Source organism: Pipistrellus kuhlii, unplaced genomic scaffold, assembly GCF_014108245.1.
Source record: "Pipistrellus kuhlii isolate mPipKuh1 unplaced genomic scaffold, mPipKuh1.p scaffold_m20_p_1, whole genome shotgun sequence".
Lineage (NCBI taxonomy): Eukaryota > Metazoa > Chordata > Mammalia > Chiroptera > Vespertilionidae > Pipistrellus > Pipistrellus kuhlii.
Window position 1 is genome coordinate 171,093,398 of NW_023425404.1, and position 22,574 is coordinate 171,115,971.

At 46.8% G+C, this 22,574-nt stretch overlaps 1 protein-coding gene across 3 annotated transcripts in view; it reads right to left on the minus strand.

Annotated features, from left to right (window-relative positions):
• Window positions 1-14,943, minus strand: part of CWH43 (cell wall biogenesis 43 C-terminal homolog) — a 38,434-nt gene extending 23,491 nt beyond the window's left edge. For all 3 annotated transcript variants that reach the window (XM_036416704.2, XM_036416686.2, XM_036416695.2), the window contains exons 1-6: window positions 14,776-14,943; window positions 12,753-12,944; window positions 10,674-10,794; window positions 8,523-8,677; window positions 4,276-4,477; window positions 631-719 (exon numbers count right to left, since the gene is read on the minus strand). In XM_036416704.2, coding sequence (XP_036272597.1) covers window positions 631-719; window positions 4,276-4,477; window positions 8,523-8,677; window positions 10,674-10,794; window positions 12,753-12,944; window positions 14,776-14,818 — 802 coding nt within the window. In that variant the 5' untranslated portion in view covers window positions 14,819-14,943. The remainder of the gene's footprint in view (window positions 1-630; window positions 720-4,275; window positions 4,478-8,522; window positions 8,678-10,673; window positions 10,795-12,752; window positions 12,945-14,775) is intronic.
• Window positions 14,944-22,574: the final 7,631 nt, after the last annotated feature.

Consider the following 22,574-nt stretch of genomic DNA (forward strand, 5'->3'; position numbering starts at 1 on the left):
ACACTGCCCTGAGAGGATGAGCCACCTACTGGACCTCACATACATCTCCGAGCAGGGCGATGGCACTTAGGGGTACAGAAATTTCCTTATTATGTCATTCAACCCAAATCTATTACCAATACACATATTCTCACATGTCCACACGTTGTCACTCCTGCTTAATTAGTATATAAAAAGACATCTCCCCTGACAGAAGCCAAATACACTATGCAGGTAGGAAATGCAGGCCTCCTGGGAGGCCATTTGTGAAAACCAGAGAAGCAAGGAGTCTTGGAGTGGGAGGAGGCCTGGCAACAAAGCAATGTTCAACCCGCCATCTCCTCAGACCTTCGGTAAACCTGGAGGCACCGGCACAAGTGTCTTAGGTAAGTCGTCTGGGAGATGGGGGAGATCAATCAAGCAGAGTCAGGACAGAATTGGACAGCTACAGGAGGAGAGGTGAAACAAAATAGGAGGAAGTGGGCTCTGGAGCCAGCTGTCACGGTGACAGACGGGTCCCAGGGGCTGCGGCTGGTTGTAGGAGCACACAGCCGCCTTGGTCACCTCCATGCAGTCGAGATGCACATGCCTGCAAGTAAATTGGGCAACCAAGCTGAACAGCTGGCACAGCTGCGGGTAGACTCCACATACCTGTAACCCACCAGACTAAGCTGGTACCCGGGAACCATGAGCAAGTCGAAAGCATCAACCCACTCACCAAGGCCAGCAGAATTGCACCTCTGTGGGAAAAAGGAAAAAAGGCATGCCATCAGACTTCTGACATTATTAATATTTCATTGCCCTATCTGTGAGAAAAGAAATATATCTTTTACCTCTGGGCACACCCAAGGGATTATATGAGCTATTGAGAGCCCACAGGAACCCATATTATATACAGTCAGCACTCTGACTTTAAGTAAATCATATGTGCAGTCTCATGCTCAGTAAAGGAATTGGGTTTTCTCAGACTATTAAATTATAGTCCAAACTGGCCATGTGACTCATTTTAAATGACTCTGCCAAAGACAAAAAATAGAACGTCATTGGGAATAGTTTTTATTTAGTTTGCCTCTTCTCTCCTCTGCCTCAATAATGCCTTTATCTGCAGTCTCTGCCTTCCTGGGGACTGTGTCAGTTGGATTAGTAATTGATAGTTGTGTGTTTTTAAAACAATCACACACTTTCATTCATTTGCTAATGTAGCAAAAACTTGTAGGGAGGGGGAAAAAATATCAATAGTTTAACTAAACTTTTGTGGGGAAATCCAGCAGCAATAGCAGCAAAGACAGGGCGCTCAGCCAAGCAGCTGTAATGTAATTTAGCACTTACTACCTTGTAGGCACTGTTACAGATTTTCATGTTTAATTTCATTAGCTCATGTAATCCTCCTGAGCTTGTAGGTAAATGCTATTATTATTTGCGGAGGAGGACACGGGGGAAAGAGCACTTATGTAAGAGGCTGCGGTCCTACATAGCAGCACACATAGGACAGAGAATCCCAAAAAGGCGCCCGGGCTCTGGAGTGCGGCTCCCAGCGGCTCTCCTGCCCGTCCCCACATCCTAAGGTTCAAGATCAACCCGGGTCCACGGAAGACCAGAGGTGACAAAAAGGCCATGGAAGGCACTGGTGACCTTTTTCTAGCCCCAATCCAACAACAATGTTTATGAGGACCTACTATGTGCCAGAGACACTCCCATGAACTCAGATCCCTTTCCTCCATAGGAGTCACGTTCAGTGCGGGAAGGGGGACAGACAATAAGTATAATTAACCAGTAGCGCAGAGTATCAGAAGCTGGAAAGTGCTATGGAAGAGTAAGAGTAACCAGGTGGGGAGGCCTGGGGCGGGCTGACGGGAAACCGGAACACATGGCTAAGACAGTCTGTCCTGATGGACAGACAGTCCATCACACAACCTGTAGTCTGAACATCTGAACAATCCTTCGGTTTCCCAAGGTCCCTTCAGCATCTTCTGAGCCCCTCTCTCACCTTTCTCTTGTCTCTCATAGCTCTAACCCATCAAAACTTATCCATGACCCGTTCCCTTAAGTCAAACCCTGTGATTTTTCTAAAGCAATTCCTACTACGATGGTGCAACATTTCTCAAACAGGGGTTCTGAGAAACTCCAGTTTTTTGAGATGTGAATAGGAGTTCTAAAGGAGGAATGCCATGTTTCAATACGTTTAAGAAACTCTCAGAGTCTCTAATATACTCTGCCTTGTGAAGCACAAAGAAAGGAATGCCAGATGCAGTATTTGACCTGGAAGATTATTTTCCCTCTCAGAGTACCTACTAACATCTCAAGAAATACGCGTTCCTTTTCTCATTCCCTCCCCTCAGGAGCATGGTGTCTAGAAAGGAAGAAATAACTGTCTTTTTTTTTAATTGTAATACAGAATAATTTAAAAAAAAAAAAAAAAAAAGATATGTGGGTGGAGATCCAAGAGAGTATGTGGCACAAGGGAATCCTTGGGAGAGTCAGAGAAGATTTCACAAAGGATTTGCCTGAGCTGGTTTTGAAGGGTGAGTAAGCGCTTGCCAGGATATCCAGACAGAGTAGGTAACCCAGAGAGGACGAGCACACACACTGAGATGGAGGACTGGAATGGTCTGGCACTTCTAAGGAACTGGAAGTGATGTCAGCCCAGGTGAAGCACAGGGATAAGACAGAAAGCAGAGAGCGTTTGTAAGGTAGGGTGAGGAATGGTGTGTGTGCAGATCCTGACTCTGTGACCTGGTATTGGGGTGGGGGGCGGGAGGGGTGTGGAGAGGGGGGAGGAGAGACCTGGAAGGTTTTAAGCAAGGGAGGGATGGAGTCAGATTTGCATTTTCAAGAACTCATTCTGGGGCAGTGTGGAGAAGGCCACACCAGAGACAGACCATTAAAAGACAATAGCATGATAGCACGGCCTGGGTGAAAGATGGTGAGATAAGATTGCAGACAGGGAGGAAGATATAGATTCTTTCAGAGAAGCAGTAGAACTGACCGAACATAATGCCCAAATGGATTCAGAAAATGAAGAAGACTCAGAGTGAACCAAGGCATGGAGGAGGAAGAACATAATTGGGGACTGGGAAGTGCTGAGTCCATATGTGGATGTGCTGAGCTTGAGACATCTGTGGATATGCCCTGAGGTTTGCTGGGGGCTGTTTTTTACATGTATCCAAATAAGGGAATTTCAGCACTTTAAGAGAACACATATCTGAGGCAGATGTTTTAAAGGTCCCTCCAATCTTTTAACTTCGCTGCAGGAGGTAGGAGGTGCCAGGAAGAGTAGAGAGAGAAAAATGAGGACCAAGCACATGGACCAACATTTAAACTCAAGACTGCTGACTCTGGATGCCCCAGGGTTGCAGCAGGTTCCAGGGAACCAAAGGATGCAGCGATCTCCCAGGGCTTTTGTCCTTTGCAGAGAATCAAGATCTATGCCCAGGCTGCCATCCCGGTCCCTCATCAGGGCACTCTGGTCTCATCCTACCAAATGCCCAACTGTAATGGGGAAATTGGGGAGGTTTCTGGAGAAAATGGCCAGGAAGTGCCATGCCTTCCCTGCCACTGAGCATGGTCTTCTGTGGGGGATTCCTCAGCGTCTCAGGATGCCCGTGCAGGAACTCCGAGAACCTCCAGCTTAGCTGTGCACAGCCCTCAGCCCTCCCTCATCCTCCTCGCAGCAATCCTGCAGTGTTGGCCAACACTCTTCTGTCTGTCTCCAGAGAGCACAGTAATGTCATGCAACATTGCTAATGTCTAAATAGGGGTGTCGAACCCAATCAGAGAAGGGGCCAAAATCTAAAATCCAGCCTAAATCGCGGGCCGAATGGTTTACTGAACAGTCATAAACTGTCATTGTGATGGAAACACAGCGGAGTGCAGTGATGACAGCGTGGTGCGGGCCACATTGCAAGGCCTGGCGGGATGGATTTGGCCCGCGGGCCGTGTGTTTGACACATGTGGTCTAAAGGAAGGAGAGGCCGAAACTGGTTTGGCTCAGTAGAGCGTCGGCCTGCGGATTGAAGAGTCCCGGGTTCGATTCCGGTCAAGGGCATGTACCTTGGTTGCAGACACATCCCCACTGGGGGATGTGCAGGAGGCAGCTGATCGATGTTTCTCTCTCATTGATGTTTCTGACTTTCTATCCTTCTCCCTTCCTCTCTGTAAAAAGTCAATAAAATATATTTTAAAAATTAAAAATTAAAAAAATAAAGGAAGGAGAGTAGGAAATATCTGGCCGGCATAGATCTAGCTACTCAACAAAGGAGGTACTTCTTCCTTCCACCATAACAAACCCAAACTCACCCAAACGGGTTAGGATCTGGCCCTCGATGGGGATGCCCACTCACTGCCCATCTGGAGACAAGAGAGACTTCTCCAAAAATCCAGTGGGTGAGGAACACGAGACTGCCAAAGGCAGCCCCTGCCAGCAACCAGTGAGGCCTACGGGCCATCCCTTTGGCTGCCTCGCTGGTCTTTTTCCCCTCAGGTTTACTGCCGTCACCATCTAGGATTAAAAAAAAATAACGGAAAAGGATGGGTTACATGGAAATGTGCCCTCTACGTGTAACAGACTTTTAGTGAGTAAGAAGTGGTACCTGGCTTCCATGAGAAGGGGGATGAGCAAGTGGCGTGATACAAAGCAGAATGTGCCAAGAGCTAGTCGGGGGGAGAGCTTGTTTTAGGCAAGCCAGATCAGGAATGGTTTAGGGAGAACCAAGCATCTTGAAATTGGACGGGTGAAAATGCTGAGAAATGCCAGGAGTCAGTTACTTCATGTGAAGTGAACGGTAGGAGCAAAACGAGATATAGGAGAAGTGAATGGTATGTTCAGGGAACAAAGGGGTGGACTATTTCCAGGACTCCAGGCTGCTTCTCCCCAAAAGAACAGGGGTCTCATCGGAACCCCTATAGCCGGATTAACAGTCCATTGGCTGAGCGGTGACTCTGTGCTCAGCCCGGACCTGAGCCCTCTTTTTGAGCTCATTTCATCTTCACATCAGCTTTATAATGTTGGCTCAATCACTACTCTCACTTTACAGATTTGAAAACGGAAGCCTAGAGAGGCAAGTAACTTGTCCAAAGTTGGCTAGTAACAAGAAAAGGGGGTAGGAACTTCAGCCATCGGGCTGAAGTACCTATATACTTCACTAGACAATAGTTCTTCTTCTTTTTAAATATATTTTATTGATTTTTTACAGAGAGGAAGAGAGGGATAGAGAGTTAGAAACATCGGTGAGAGAGAATCACCGACCAGCTGCCTCCTGCACACCCTCTACTGGGAATGAGCCCGCAACCAAGGTACATGCCCTTGACCGGAATCGAACCTGGGACCTTTCAGTCCACAGACCCACGCTCTATCCACTGAGCCACACCAGTTTTGGCTAGACAATACTGATAGGGGCAGAAATAGAATGGCAGGGAACCAGCTAGAATTGTAAGAAATAGGAATCATGCCGAAACCGGTTTGGCTCAGTGGTAGAGCATCAGTCTGCAGACTGAAAGGTCCCAGGTTCGATTCTGGTCAAGGGCATGTACATTGGTTGTGGGCACATACCCGGTAGGGGGTGTGCAAGAGGCAGCTGGTCGATGTTTCTCTCTCATCAACGTTTCTAGCTCTCTATCTCTCTCTCCTCCTCTCTGTAAAAATCAATAAAATATATTTTTTTTAAAAAGAAATAGGAATCGTGCTCTGTTAACTGTGATTGTTTTGTTCTGATTAAAGAAGGCACATTCTCACCTGGCTGGCAGCTGCCCAGGACCTGAGAGCTCACCTGGAGATGCAGCCCTTCCTCCCCACGAGGAGCTTCCTATTATCGTGGAAAGACTAACAACGTGGTTGCAGAACCGGAGCCAGAAGCCAGGATCGCCAGCTCTTTGGCGATCCCCAGCCCTCTGCCTACCTGTTAACTGCCCATTTGGCCTACCCTGTGGCTATGCCCCCATGTAACCCCAGCCCTTGCATATCACTAAGCCCTTTGAAGACACCAGCCCTTCTGCATGTCTGCAAACCGCCCTGTTGCCTTTTTGCCTACTTGCCTTTGTACTGCTACTATATAAGCAGCTGGCTTATGGGGGCTGCAGAGCGGATTTCTGTGGCTGACCTGCTGCTCTCCCATGCTGCCGGCAGTACTGGAGTAAACGCTCATCTATGATTCAGCCCTGTCTCTGCTTCATTGGCTCGAGTAGTGACAGGCAGCACGGACCCATTGTTTGTCTGCCAGGACTGTTTAACGCAGAGGTCTCAGCTCAGTGCATAAATGACTTGCCATACAAACACATAACCAGGAGAACGTGCTGGCAGGAAGTTTCTTTGTAGGAAAGGAGAGCCCGTTGGGCAGATGCTTTATAGCACTGTGAAGCTCTCTGCAGGACAGAAGGACTCCTGAAGGGCTGCCCTGGGATCAGCAGCCCACTTTGACTAGAAGAAAGCCGTTCTGCCAACAAAGGAGTCAGAGAAAGGAGGGGCAGAGCTGAAAGCTCTGGGGATGGGAGAAGTGGTGAAGGCAGAGGGGAGGCCAAGGCCTGGGGCTAAACAGTCTTTGGAGAAGAGAGAGCCTGAAGCTAGGTTTGCTGAGCAATATGCTATATATGATGGTGGGTGACCCTTGCCTCCGGACTCAGCAAATATGTAATTAAACTATTTAAAAAATGCTTGGTATGATCAGATATCCTGGGGAAGCTGGTGAGGAGTCTGGAATGTTGTAAATGTAACCACAGGGGGAAAAGCAGGAAGGGACCAACAACTGGGTCACACAAATTGAAACCAGTACCAAGAAGAAAACATAAGTCAGGAAAGGTAAAGGATACTCTAAAGTTCAGATTCTTATCAAGCTGTACCTGCAAAATTTGCTGCCTGAGTTTCCACCTTTAGATGTTAGTGTTTTATAAAATACTAGAGGCCCAGTGCACAAAAATTCATGCGCTTGGGAGGAGGGACCCTCTCACAGTCCGGGACCCCTAGGGGACGTCCACCTGACGGCTTACTCCCGCTCCTCAGGGGATTGGGCCCAAGCTGGCAGTCAGACATCCCTCTGGCAGCCCAGGAGCCCTTGGGGGATGTCCACTTGCCAGCTTAAGCCTGTTCCCCAGAGGGAGCGAGCCTAAGCCGCAGACAGAGATCCTTAGCCCTGCTGAGGAGGTGGAAGAGGCCCCCACCACTGCTGCTGTGCTGCCAGCCTGGCTTGTGGCTGAGTGGAGCTCCACCTTGTGGGAGGGCACTGACCACCAGGGGGCAGCTCCTGAGTTGAACGTCTGCCCCCTGGTGGTCAGTGCACATCATAGCAACCGGTAGTTCACAGTCAATTTGCATATTAGCCTTTTATTATATAGGACTAGAAGCCCAGTGCATGATATTCATGCACTGGGCAGGGGGTCCCTCAGCCCGACCTGCACTCTCTCGCAGTTCACAACCCCTTGGGGGATGTCTGACTGCTGGCTTGCTCAGGGGGAATGGGCTCAAGCCGGCAGTGGGACATCCCCCGGGGGATCCTTATTGCTGCTTGTGGAGGCGAGTGAGGCTCCCGCCACTGCTGCTGTGCTCACCAGTCGTGAGCCCAGCTTGTGGCTGAGCAGTGCTCCCCCTGTGGGAGTGAACTGACCACCAGTGGGCAGTTCCTGCATTGAGCATCTGCCCCCTGGTGGTCAGTGCACATCATAGCAACCAGTTGTTCGGTCAATTTGCATATTAGCCTTTTATTATATAGGATAAAACATATTTTAGGGCACTAAATCAAGTTCTAAATGTTCTAATATTACCATCATTTGACCAATTTACTTGCATGATGTTTCTCTAGTCTCACTATCCCCAGTCCATGCTAGAATCAGGGCCGAAGGGGAATTACACAAGCACCTTGTTCATGGTGAGCCAAAACCCTCTGAATGTCCATGAATCTGTGACATCTGTTCTTGTATTGACAAAAGAACAGTGAGTCATTGAGAGTCACACAAAGAGCCAGGGGCAAATTAACTAGAACCTGGTAACACTTCTCCTTTCTTTTCAGAAGGGCGTGAGTTAGCCTATGAAGCAAGCACCCAGGTTTGTGTCTATCACCAGAGAGAGAAAGGTGATTGAACGGAGGTGTGAATACGCAAGATTTCCTTTCTTTTCAGGTTTCAGATTTAGAGTTTAATTATCTTCTGACTCCTAGAAATAAAAGCCCAGGTAGTTCCCACAGCCCCAGCTCACAAACAGCTTTCCAGTATGAAGGAGATACACTGGGGTGAGAGGGAGAGGGATGAAGGATGCCACCCTGGAGAGCCCTGACCAGAGGGGGAGGGGAAGAAGAGCCTGATCTACTCTCCCTTTCCACAGTGATACAAGCCAGAGACAGATTTTTATTGTCACCCACTGTGCTAGCAAGGAAAAGACTCCTTCTGCTTGGATAACAGTCCACTGACTGGGCCTGTTACTATGTCAGAAGGAGAAAGAGTTGAAAAAGAGAAGTAGTTCAGAAGGACTCTTTTTATCTTTCCAAGATATGTTACATTTAGATCAGAAATATAAACTAGGCAAGAGAGAATATCCCTAAATAAATTCAGCATACACTTACCCGTGGAAATGCGATCAAGTGTGGCTATGGTACTTAACGTGAGTATCACCCTGTTGGACATCTGATAACTCCAGATTGGGTTGAGTGAAGTGTACCAAATGCGGAGAACAACAAGAAGGATCTGTCCCAGAACGAATCCCCAGATTCTGAGGTACCTGAAGGTGCAAAAGTATTTGTTTATTTTCTGCCTCTGGTTGTTTCTTTCTTTCTTTTTTTAAATTTATCTTTATTGTTGAAAGTGTTTTTAATGACTTTTTGTGTGCTTTCAATGAACTGCATCTATCATGAATTTCATACTTTCATAGAATCCTATCTAATAAAAGAGTAATATACACATTGACCATCACTCCAACACACAACATGTTTGCCCCATTGCAGTCAAAGATCCTGCCTCCATGTGGACACAAGATGGTCACCACAAGATGGCCAGCAGGGGAGGGCAGTTGGGAGGCACCAGGCCTGCAAGGTAGGACAGTTGAGAGGGACCAGGCCTGAAAGGGAGGGCAGTTGGAGGCAATCAACCCTGCAGGGGAGGGCAGTTAGAAGTGACAGGCTGGCAGAGGAGGGAAGTTGGGGCAAACAGGCCAGTAGGGGAGCAGTTAGGCATCAATCAGGCTGGCATGGAAGTGGTTAGGGTGTGATCAGGTTGGCAGGCAGAAGAGGTTAGGGGCAATCAGGAAGGCAGGCAGGCTAGCAGTTGGGAGCCAGCAGTCCTGGATTGTGAGAGGGATGTCCGACTGCCAATGGGATCGTGCCTAAACAGGCAATCGAACAACCCTTGAAGGGTCCCAGATTGGAGTGTGCAGCCTAGGCTGAGGGACACCCCCCTCCGTGCACAAATTTCATGCACTGGGCCTCTAGTCCTCTCTAATAAAAGAGAAACATGCAAATTGACTGCACCTTTGCTACACCCACAAGCCACGCCCACCACCCAATAAGGGTGAGTATGCAAATTAACACAAACAAGATTGTAGTTAATTTGCATATCCAGGCAGAGCGAAGACTGAAGACAGCATAGAAAGAAGCCAAGCACTACAGAAGGGAGCGAAGCTGCAGAGAAGCAAGCAGGAGGGGTGGAGAGAAGGAAGGGAAGTAGGCAAGGCAGCAGAGAGCGCAGCAGGAAGCCCTATTGCAGGAATCTTCCTGGGGCCTCTAGTGAATATATGAAATAGTCTGATTGGCAATTTGCAGTAATATACATGACATAGCCTTTATTTAGCCCATTATCTAGGCAACTTGTCAAAATTTCTTCATTCTCAAAACATTATTAAGACTGAAGGCAGTGGGTTGTTTCCACTATTAAAATATTATTCACACCCTGATCTTGGCTACAAGGCCAGATGGAAGGTAAATACAATAACCTGGAACTCTTGGTCCCAACTTCCCCTTTGGTAACTGATCCCTACACTTATTTTATTTTTTAAGTTTATCTTCATTGTTGGAAGTATTACAGATGTCCCCCCTCCTTTTTAAAATATGTTTTTATTGATTTCAGAGAGTGCCAGAAACTGATCATTAATAGAAAGATGTGGACAGGAAAACCAGGAAGGCTGGTCAACAACCTTCATTGCTCTGAAAGGTCAGGACTAGTTCACTCACTGTTTAGTTGAAACACTGTTAGCTGAAGCAGCCTCCACCTCTGTTTGTCTTATGTAAATTCCTGTTATTAGACTTTCCTGCTTAAGGGTTATGGGTGTATCCCACAGTCTCAATAAAAGGGATAGGTAGGCCAGAAGGCTGGGGTCGTCCTCCCACTAGACGTGGGCTCCTGCCTGGCCCCCATTATTCCCAAATTAATACTTCTCTGGTCTCTTTTCATTTATGTGCGGCCTTCTCCAGAACCCGAACACTGAACCGGAACCCTGAACCACGTGGGATGTGAAAGGGGTTCCCTCAAGAGGGAGAAAGAGAGAGGGAGAGAAAGAAACATCCATGATGAAAGAGAATCATTGATTGACTCCCTCCTGCACACCCCCTACTGGGGATTGAGCCTGCAAACCAGGTATGTGCCCTTGACCAGGAATCAAACCCTGACCTCCTGGTTCATAGGATGACATTCAACCACTGAGCTATTGGATGACATTCAACCACTGAGCCACACTGGCTGGGCTACACTTATTTATCTATAGGTGCATAGGATTCGAACCATACCTTTGCAAACCACTTCCTGTCCACCACGTCACGGCTTGCACGATCAGTGAGGAAGACACACCAAGCGCAAGGACCACCAGCCGAAGTTCAGCACTGGGAGCCTGGAAGGAGGTTATGCTGCCTACGAGCAAAGCACAGAGCGTTAAATATTTCTGGCAGGCACACATTGGGACTCAGTTCTCCGCATTTCATCCCTGTTGTCTGATACCATTTTTGTCTCAGGAAGAGAGAGCTCATGTAAAATTGTGTGTGTGCATAAAACTTTTCAAAAATTTATTGAGATTGTAATTCGTACCATAAAATTTACCCCATTAAAGTGTACAATTTTATGGTTTTTATATATTCACAAAGTTACTATTACCACTATCTAATTCCGGAATATTTTCATCCCTCCCCCCCCCCCCCCCGAAGAAATCCATACCTGTTAGCCCTCACTCCTTTTTCTTCTCCCCTACCTCGAGCCCCTAGCAATCATCATCTACTTCCTGCTCATATAAATGTTCCTATTTTGGAAATTTCATATAAAGGAATCATAAAATATGTAGCCTTCTATGGCTGGCTTCTTTCACTTAGCACAATGTTTTCGAGATTCATCCATGTTGTAGAATGTTATCAGTACATCATTCCTTTTCATGGCTGAATAAAATTTCATTGCATGCATGTACTGCATTTTGTTTATCCATTCATTAGTGGACGAGCACGTGGGTTGTTTCCACTTTTGGGCTATTACAAATAATGCTGCTGTGAAGATTTGTGTACAAAGTCTTGTGTGAATATATGTTTTCATTGTTTTAGGTAAACGCCAAGAGTAGAGTTGATGGGTCATAGGATAGATAACATTTTAATGATCTGACAAACTGTTTTCCAAAGCAACCACACCATTTTACATTCATCAGCAATGTGTGACTGCTCCCAATTTCTCTGCATCCTTGTCAACACTTGTTATTGTCTATTTTTTTTTAATAGCCATTCTTATGGGTCAAAATCTTTAAGGTAAAAAATAACCCAAATTGCCCGAGGTGGTTTGGCTCAGTAGAGCATCAGCCTGCGGACTAAAGGGTCCCAGGTTTGATTCCAGTCAAGGGCTCAGCCTAGATTGCAGGCTCCATCCCTGGGGGAGGGGAGTGTGTGGGGTCAGGGGGTGGGGGGTGTCATTCAGGAGGCAGCTGATCAATGATTCTCACTCATCATTGATGTTTCTATCTCTCCCTCTCCCTTCTTCTTTAAAATTAATAAAAATATATTTTAAAAAAATAACCTAAATCAATAGAAGTATGAACTAGATATATTCCTGGTAGTGAAAATGCTGGATGAAAGAGTATGTACACATTTGCAATTTTGACCAAAATTGCTAAATGATCCTTCACAGAGGTTTGCCGAACTAGATTCGCACCAGCAGTGAATGAATGTCTGCTTCCCATCTTTACAATACAGTGTTATCAGACTACTTTTTTGCCAATCCAATAGGTAAAACTATACATAAATACATTGTGAGTATAATTTGTATTCTACACATTTTAGTACATTTTAAAATAAATAATTATATTTCATTTCCAATAAAAACTGATGCTAGCCTTTGCCCCCTTTTCTATTGAGTTGTAGGTCCTTTATTAATTTGTGAAAAAACATATTTTTTAGGGAAATTATCCCTTTGACTAAAAGAATTGCAAATATTTTTCCTACATTGTTGTTCGACTTTGCTTACTATGGTTTTGGTCATGCATAATTTTCATATTTTTATATAATGTCACTTAACAATCTTAATGGTTTCTGAGTTTTGTGTCATATTTGCAGGGAAGAATACAATATATTCAAAAGTTGAACTGTTTACCAAGGTTTCTTTCCCCTTGTCATTTCATGATTTTTAAGCTTTACCAATCTGATAGGAAAATTAGAAATGTAAAATACATTGGCTTTTTGTCTCTTCTTCCAATTTTACTAAAACTCTTGAGGTAGTAAGTAAGAGAAAGAGAACTCTTTTTTCGAATTCAAACATTTAGCATTCAGAGAACAGCCGACATATTTTCCTTTGATTTTTAACTAAAAATAAAACGTAAAGAAATACTTTCAAATAATTACCAACAGCAATTATCCGCAGCAGGGTCAGCACCCACTTCTTGTTAACCAGCTTCCAGAAAGAAGCAATTATGAGGAACATCGGAGAAAGAAAAGCTATGCCAAAGACTTCAAGACCGGTGAGTTCCAGTGTTTGCAAAGGAAAGTAATAAATCATCGGCGGCAGGTCATGCCACAGAGACCAAGTAACGTATCCTAGAAGAAAAAGATTTTTCAGAAAATGACCGAGTGTAACTTTGCCATCAGTTCACGCAGTCACCCCGCCCCCTCCACTAGGTCGTTCTTCATTTGGAATATCCGGGTTGAATTGGGTTTTCTGTCAGGACCTTGACTGATATTTCCTTACTTTTCAGAATGAGAAATATGAAAACCGACAAGAGCAACAAGCAACAGACTCGCTCCTTCCGCGCCAGACTATACCGATAGGCAGGTCTGTGAGTCAACATTTTCTTGCGTGCGGACTGTCCTAAACCCAACCCTTTGGAAACAGAATGGGGCAGTAGAATACCCATATCTGAAGTCAGTTTCATTTCTGCCAACGACTGAGAAATCTACAGTAATGATAATGAATGCTTACCTGAGCTAGGCTCTGTGCTAGGGATTTACACACATCATCTCTCTTATTCCTCACACAACCCATGCCCTATAAGGTTGGCATTATTTCTACTCCTCATTTACAAATGCAAAACAGGTTTATTCACCTTTGCTGCTTTTGTGACTTTAGACAATAATTGTCTAAAGTCACAAAAGCAGCAAAGGCTGAATACACTTAAACCCCCACAGTCTAGCTCCAAACATAGCTTTCTAATGAATAAGTGTACTAACTTTCTCCCAAGTTACTTGCAGCCTCCTTTTCTTTTCTTTTCTAAACATTTTTTTAAATGTTTTTAATGATTTTTAGAGAGAGGGGATGATAGAGGGATAGGTAGAAACATGGATAAGACAGAAACATCATTAATGGGCTGCCTCCTGCACACCCCCTCCTGTGGATGAGGCCCCCCAACCCGGGCATATGCCCTGACCAATGACCTCTTGGTTCATGGATTGACTCTCAACCACTGAGCAACACGGGCCTGGCTCAGCCTCCTTTTCTTAATCAGCAAAATAGCACTTAAGAGTTCAGCTTAAATGAGATCGAGGACAAGGAGTACCTAGCACCCTAGGTACTTGCTGCCAGCCGCTTTACATGGCCGTACTCAGGAGATACAGGCTGAGACAGACACATGGGCCCTCTGAGCATCACCAGCTCCCAGGGAGGGAATCAAGCTCTGGGCAAGGCGTCCCTCAGAGGGATGCCTTTTCAAGTCGAATGAATGAACTGCGAGATCCCATCAGCCTCCCAGCGTTTGTCTAGGAATTCTGATTCCAATCATACAACTCCAACAGAAGTACACCAGTAACTGTCCCTGGGATTTTTAAAATTATTTATATTATTTTATTATTTTTATATTATTTTATTTTACTTTATTTTTGTAAAACTACTACCAAGTGAGCTCATGGGCCCGGAGTTCTATGCTTTTCGCCAAACGCCCACACGTGCAGCCTCCACCACCAAGGCCCCGGTGCCGGGCCCACACCACCAGCAGCGGCACCTACTGGCCGTGTGCGCACCCAGAGGCGCCGGAGGACCCCTGTGCCCCTTTGCTTCCGAGTTTCATTAAGTTCCACAGAAAGGTCACGGTGGGGAGGAGGGCGCTCCGTGCAGCGGGCGGTACCGGCCGCGCGAGTTCAAGGCCGTCGCGGGGAGAACGCGCGCGCCTTCGGGGCCACCGCGCGCCGGCTGGGACCCCGGGGCGCCGGTGCCCGCAGCGCCTGGCTCAGTCCCCGGCCGGGGCACCTCCATCTGGGTCTTTTCTTTTCCCCACTGCGCTCGGGAGAAGGTTTGGGGGGGAAAGGGGGCGATAAGCATGTCTCCTCCGGGCATCGAAAGCGCTTTTCTTCCTTGCGGGGCTCTGCCCGGGGATGGGGTGGGGGGCCAGGGGAAGCCGGCCCCTGGGAACCCCCGGCCACAGCGGCCTCGGCTTACCCAGCAGCGTCTCCAGGAGGACCTCTCTCCACGGGGAGCGCATGGCCGCGGCGCTTTCTAGGAAAGCGGGAGGGGGCCCGCCTGTCGCCGCGTCCTCCTCCGGGGCCCCACGTTCGCGCCCCGCGTCCCCTCGCCAAGTCCACAGCCGCCGCCGCCTTCGGGCCCCGGCGCCCGGCTCAGACTCCGGAGGAGCGGCAGCCTCCGCCCGGCCACACCCAGACCCGCCCGCCTGGCCTGGCGCCGCCCGTGCCCGCTCCGCTGCCACCGCCGCGGGCGCCTCGCGTCCCCGGGTCCCCGCGCCCTAGGGGACCGCGCTCGGCGGGGGCGTGTGCGCTGGCTTGGCGACCTGGGGGCCCCCGCCCCCGGGCAAAACCCCCCGGCTCCCGGCTCCCGGAGCCACCCGGGACGGAGCGCCGCCAGCGCCCAGGAGGGCAGGAACCCGTGCACCGGGACGGGCCGTGCCCTGGTTTAGACAAGGAGGAGGCAGAGGGAAGGGCAGCCGGTAAGACGGGCTCTGGAGCTTTTGGCCGACAAGTGTGAACAGGCCTCCGGCGTCCTTAAGGCTTGGGCGACGCTCCGGAGGCGAGCGGCTCCAGGCGAGAGGCACTGCCTGCCCCTTCTGAGCTTGGTAGTGAACATGTTGCATCCTGGAAAGGTGAGCAAGAAATACTAGAGCCCCCCCCCCCCCCCTTCCCCTATCCCCCCACCCCGTGGCTCAGTGGTTGAGCATTGACCTGTGAACCAAGATTCCCGGTCAGGGCACAATGCCCGGGGCGTGCAAGAGGCAGCTGATCAATGATTCTCCCTCATCATTGATGTTTCTATCTCTCCCTCTCCCATCCTCTCTGAAATAATTAAAAGTATTAAAAAAAAAATTCTAGAGGTCACATGATTTTTGGCGGCTTTCAGAGATGTAGCAACGAATAGAGGGAAGCAATAGAATTTGGGGAACCGGCTAGTATTGTAAGAAACATTAATCATGTTCTGTTAGCTGTGATTACTTTATTCTGATTAAAGAAGGCACATTCCACCCTGGCTGGAGCTGACCTGGAGATGCAGGAGCCCTTTCTCCCGGTTTGGAGCTGCCTGTTATCATGAAAAGATGAACAATTTGCTGCAGGAACCAGAATGGCCAGCCCTTTGAAGGTCCCCCAGCCCTTTTTGCACACCCGTAGGCCTTTGCAGACCTCTAGCCTGCTTACCTGTTAGCTGCCCAGCTGGCTCTCCTTTTGGCTATTTTCCCTGTAACCCCAGCCCATGCATATCACTCAGCCCTTTGAAGTCCTTTTGCATATCTGTAAACTGCCCTTTTGCCTGCTTTTCCTTTGTGCTTTTGCTGGGTAAGCACTTGGCTTATGGTGGGTGCAGAGCAGCTTTCTGTGGCTGACCTGCTGCTCTCCCATGCTGCCCGCAGTCCTGGAATAAACGCTCCCTATGATTCAACCCTGCCTCTGCTTCATTGGCTTGAGTAGTGACAGGCAGCACGGACCCGATGTTTGTCCAGTTACAGCAACACTTGCTCAGGGGATAGAAAACAGGGGCGAGTGGAAACTGCCCTCCTCAATGAAACAGGAATTTGAAGGGACTGTAGGCAGGCTTAGGGGAATTTTAGATTGGGGTTTGTGGAAAAACACAGGGCTATAGACTGGGAGAAGGCATATCTCCTTAACACAAGGAAGCCAGGTGCAGTTACATTTCCATAACACAAGGAAGCCAGGTGCAAGGAGTAGAAACAGTTGCATTCACATAAGACAAGGGAGCAGGAAGTAGCCAAAAAGGTCTATATTTACAAAATTAAGAAGAAGGAAGAAAGCCAGAAAGGAAAGAACAGTGAGGGAGGAGGGCATCACACATCCCAGTGGTGTCTGACCTTTGAGCCCAGGAGTTACTATAGTAACCAGTCTAAGGGAATAGTGACCAATCAGAGGGGATATCAAGGCACCAGGATCTGCAGCCTTTATAAGACATAGGAAAAAAGAACTCAGTGGGACCCTTTTCCCCTCCCCACGTGGGAGTCCATTCTGTGGGACTCTTTCCCTCTCCCCACATGGGAGTCTGTACTTGTCTATACTAATAAAAGGGTAATATACAAATTGGTCAGGATGCCCTCACAGTAACGACCAAATAGCAGGCTGCATGGAGCAACAAGGCCAGCAGGGGGGGTAGTGAGGACAACCAAATGACTGAACAAGCAGGCTGCATGGGGCAACCAGGCCAGCAGGGGCGGGGGGGGGGGGGGGGGGGGGGGGGGGGACGACACACACACACACGCACGCACAGTGAGGAGCAACCAGGTTGGCAGAGGGGGCAGTTAGGGGCAATCAGACAGGCAGGCAGGTGAGAGGTTAGGAGCCAGCAGTCCCAGATTGTGAAAGGGTGCAGGCTGGGTAGTTGGGGGGGACTTAGGCCTGCAGGGGGAAGTAGTTTAGGGGACCAGGTCTGCAGGGAAGGGAAGTTAGGGTTGACCAGGCCTGCAGGGGAGGGCAGTTAGGGGCAATCAGGCTGCCAAGGGAGCAGTTAGGCATCAATCAGGCTGGCAGGGGAGTGGTTAGGGGGTGATCAGGCAGGCAGGCAGAGTGGTTAGAGGCAATCAGGAAGGCAGGCAGGCAAGCAGTTGGGAGCCAGCAGTTCTGGATTGTGAGAGGGATGTCCCAGATTGGAGAGGATGCAGGCTGGGCTGAGGGACAACCCCCACCCCTCTCGAGCATGAATTTTGTGCACTGGCCTCTAGTTATTCATAATAGTCAAATGTGCAGCAACTAATGAACAGATAAAGAAAATGCGTTATACCATATAATAGAATATTATTCAGCCATAAAAAGGAAGGAAGTACTGACATATGCTACAACATGGGTGAACCTTGCAAATACTGTGCCAGGTCTACCTTATCCTTGGCCAGTATGGCTCAGTTGGTTGGAGTGTCATCCATTTACTGAAAAGTTGTGGTTCAATTCCTGGTCAGAACACATATCTAGGTTGTGGATCCTATACCAGGTTGGGCACATATAAAAGGAAACCAATTGATGTTTCTCTCTCTCTTTCACTTGCCCTCTCTCTAAAATCAATAAGCATATCCTTGGGTGAGTATTTTAAAAAATATGTTTTCATTGATTTTTAGAGAGAGAGGAAGGGAGAGGGACAGAAAGATAGAAACATAGATGAGAGAGAAACTTCATCAATTGGCTGCCTCCTGCGTGTTCCCTACTGGGGATCAATCCCACAACCCAGGCATGAGCCCTGACCACAAATTGGTTCCTGGGTCAGTGCTCAACCATGGAACCCAGCTGGGCTCGGGTATTTTAAAACTCCACTGCTTTATACATATTGTCATTTTGAGGTTTAAGCAGATTAAGTACTGAGGCAGGCAGAACATCACCTATAGTGTTCACAGTGTTCAGTGAATGGTAACTTGCATTACCATCTGTACACCCCTCAAAATGTTTGGCGATGTGCTAAGCATATGGTAGGTAAGTACATGTATGGCAATGGCATCAATAGTCTCTTCATCTTGAGATTCTTTTAATTGCTTTCTCCAATCCACTCTGATGAATTTTTTTTTTCCTCCAATTGCAGAGACAAGAATGGCATTCAGTGTGCAGGGGTATTGTCATCAGAAGTGTTTATCCCCTTCTACAAAGGGATAATGCTGTTTCAGCTGTGTTTGGGATCATTTTTTTGTTTTACCATTTTGCCCCTTCATGGCACATTGTGGGAAAATGTATCCTGATTCCTGATCCTTTCCTATGTTGCATGTTAAGTTCAAATTTTTAAGTTAAATTTAGAGTTGCTTTTAATTTCACTGTCAAATGTCATAAGTAAGGTGTTCATTTGAACTTTTAATTCGCTTGCTGTTTAATTTCATTTCTATTTAACCACTGGTACTGTGTGATTTTTCCTCATTACTTACAGGATATGAGTTATTGTATAACTGATAACAGCATCATCCAGTTTGACCTGCTCTGTGAATGTACCCATTATATGTAAATTATTGCTGCTACCTCGATTTTCATATTTACAACCTGCCTGGTTCCCCTTTAATTTCGAAGGCCACGGTCTTTTCTTTTTTGTTGGATTCTCTTCTTCAAACTCAAGCTGCCATTTGCATTCTTATTTTATGTGGAAATAAATGAAGCCCATTATTGGCACTGCCTGCTGCTTCTTTCTTCCTCCTCTATTTCTTGGAGCATGAATACATCAACTTCAATCAGAACATACTGAGGTTATTTTTCGTTTTATCAGAAGATCAGAATCTCCACTAGGAGATAATACTTTTTGTGGTGTGAGAAAGATATCCTAATCTAGCAAAACATCAGAAATGGTTTTCTTTGAAGAGATGAAATAAAAAGAAGCCCCTTCATGTCACTTCAAGCTCTCAGTAATGCTCATTAATTTTTTTTAATGCACCTGTACTGCCCTGGCTGGTGTGGCTCAGTTGGTTGAGCATTAACCTGTGCACCAAGAGATCAGTACAGGCAGGGATACAATTTCTTCAACTCCCAGACTCTTCTGTCAGATTTTCAACTAAGGATACATGTGAAATCATCACGTTCTTTTGAACTGGGACAATGGGGAGCTGTTTCCAGGTCTTAGTTATTATAAACTAGAGGCCCGATGCATGAAGATTCTGTGCAAGAATAGGCCTTCTTGCTAAAACCGGTTTGGCTCAGTGGATAGAGCGTCGGCCTGCGGACTGAAAGGTTCGATTCCGGTCAAGGGCATGTACATTGGTTTCGGGCACATCCCCGGAGCGGGGTGTGCAGGAGGCAGCTGGTCGGTATTTCTCTCTCATTGATGTTTCTAGCTCTCTGTCCCTCTCCCTTCCTCTTTGTAAAAAAATCAATAAAATATATTTTTAAAAAAAATAGGCCTTCTTTTCGCCTTTGCTCCGGCCAGAGCCGCCTTCCACCTCTAGCCTTGTTGTGTTAATTTGCATATTCTCTCCTATTGGCTGTGGGCGCCACCATCTTTGTCGTGGAGCTATGGTCAATTTGGATATTCCATCTTTATTAGATAGGATAATGCTGCTATGAACATAGGGGGGACATGTATTCTTTCTGATTGGTGTTTTGGGACTTGTGGAAGTAGGATCACTGGGTCAAATGATTTCCTTTCCCCTCTGAAATCAATAAAAAATATATTTAAAAAAATAACTATTTTCCAAATATACAGCTTTACTTTGTTCATTTTTCTTGTAAATTGCACACTAGTTAATGTTCTATCAAATTGTGTGTTTTTTTTAGGCAGTTAATTGGTGGAGGTCAGGTGTTTTAATGTTGTGTGTGTTTTTTATTTCAGAAATGATGGAGGGTATATGGTGAAGACACGGACAAAGGGGAAGGATTAGGAACTCTGTTGGAAAAAGGGAGAAGCTAGTTAGGAGAGGGTGGGTTGTTAGTGCACGACCAAACCAGAGACTGTGAGACAAACCCGGCGGGCCAATAGAGACTTTTTCTTATTCCTGTCTGTGCTCTTGTTCCTCAAAAGGGACTCCTTTGTGTGCCCAGTTGCTAAATTGTTATCCCTGGATAACCCAAGAGAGGAAGGAAAAACACACACACAAAGAAATAGCAAATAAATGAATTGAATAACAACAAATGACACTACATTAGTTAAATGTACTTGGAAAATCAGAATCCTGTCCAGCCCAGGAGAGAGGGCAACATTACCCATGGCGCAACCAGAATCAGAACTTGGTGAATCATTCATTTATGCTCTGACTCCATTTAATTAATGTAGTGGCACCCTATGCCAATGCTTCCCTCAGCATGTGAGGAGAATTCTATATTGCTCAAGGAGTCGATGAGTAAGACTAATTTTCAATTGCAATAGATTAAATTATTTTTCCCTATGGGGTAAATTATTAAACAAGGATGTTTTTTCATTTAGGGCATGGCTTTTCTTACTCATCCTTTTTTTTTTTTTTTTTTTTTTTGTCCAGTGTTTTTTTTTTGATTTTCAGAGAGGGGAGGAAAAAGGAAGAGAGAGATAGAAACATCAATGATGAGAAAGATAGATCGGCTGTTTTCTACATGTCCCCTATTGGGGATCGGGCTCACATCCCGGACATGTGCCCTGACCAGGAATCGAGTGGTGATCCCCTCATTCATAGGGTGATGCTCAACTAACTGAGCCACATGAGCTGGGCTTACTCATCCATTTTAATGACAGACTCCCTGACAACTTGGCTCACGTGCAACTAACTCCTGCTCCTGTTCAAAGACCTGGGGACACTTAATGGTATGCTTCTGTCCTGCTGTAATGAAATAGTCCACCTGAACTACTCAATAGTTCTTTTTTTTTTTAAAAGCCTCACTGTAGGAAATTTTTTCCATTGAACTTTAGAGAGAGAGTGGAAGCAAGGGAGTAGATGGAGAGAGAAAAACATCGATGTGAGAGAAACACATCGACTGCCTCTCTCACAAACCCCAACCACGGCGGGGTATCAATCCTGCAACCGAGGCATGTGCCCTTGCCTGGAAATCAAACCTGGGCCCCTTTGGTCCTCAGGCCGGGGCTCTAACCACTGAGCCAAACTGGCAGGGCTCACTAATAATTCTTGTACATCTAACATAGCCTCTTATGGCAGGATGAGTTTGAAAATCATGAAAATACCTACCCCTCAACATCAATAATTATTTCCGTTTAGGTCCCTACACATCCTTCATCCCCTTTAAGTTAGAGAGTTTTATCAGAGCAGACAATTGGTCTAACTTTCCGAACATGTCACATACCTGAACATAACGAATTTCTCCGATTTCTGATTTAGGTTGAAGTCCATAGCGGAACCTCTGTTACTTCTTTCTCCACAGCACCACCTGTCGGCCACAGCTCACACCACAGGAGAAGGCACTGACTGCTCAAGGCTGGTGCCCCAGGCTGGTTCAGCATCGACAGGGACCAAAGCAGCTTGAGGTGCAGGCAGTGCTCACAGTGGTTAAGAGTTCAGACGCCACAATCTGTCAGACCCGGGTTCGGATCCCAGCTCCAACACTTATTCTCTGGGCCCCTGCTTAACCTTGTTAAGCCTCACCTTCCCAGCTCTGAAAAGGAGACAGGAATCATGCCTAACTCACCCGGCAGTTAGAACTAAAGGGGATAGATAAAGCGGGTCAACTACCTAGAGGCTGCTGAGCTCAGAACCTGTTACTAATATCAACCACTGACCTACTCACTTATGCTTATTTTTTTCCCCCTGAAAGTTTTACTAACTCAATTAGGCTGATTATAGTTCATTAAGTCAACTTAGCCAATGACGCAAGTCGTGGTGATAAATGTCAGAAAGCTTTAGGAGTCAGTATGAAAACCTCAGGTGACAAAACCCCCTCCGGATCAAACAAATGAAGCTTCATTACCATTTACCTGCACCTGAGTGTTTCACCCAATTCACCTCCTGTAAAGATTGGGAATGCCACCCTGACTGGTTTGGCTCAGTGGATAGAATATTGGCCTGCAGACTAAAGGGTCCCGGGTTCTATTTCAGTCAAGGGCATGTACCTTGGTTGCGGGCACATCCCCAGTGGGGGGCGTGCAAGAGGCAGGTGATTGATGTTTCTCTCTCATTGATGTTTCTAACTCTCTATCCTTCTCCCTTCCTCTTTGTAAAAAAATCAATAAAATATATTTTAAATTAAAAAAAAAATGACTGGGAATGCCAAGCATTAGTCCCCATACAACGGGTACACGTGTGCATACTTCATTTTTGCACCTCGAGTGACACACCAGGACCTGAAGGGGTGAATGCCACCGGGAAGGCTTGTGCACACGTCACCCTCACAAGGTGCTTGTCAGAGGCGGTGGTG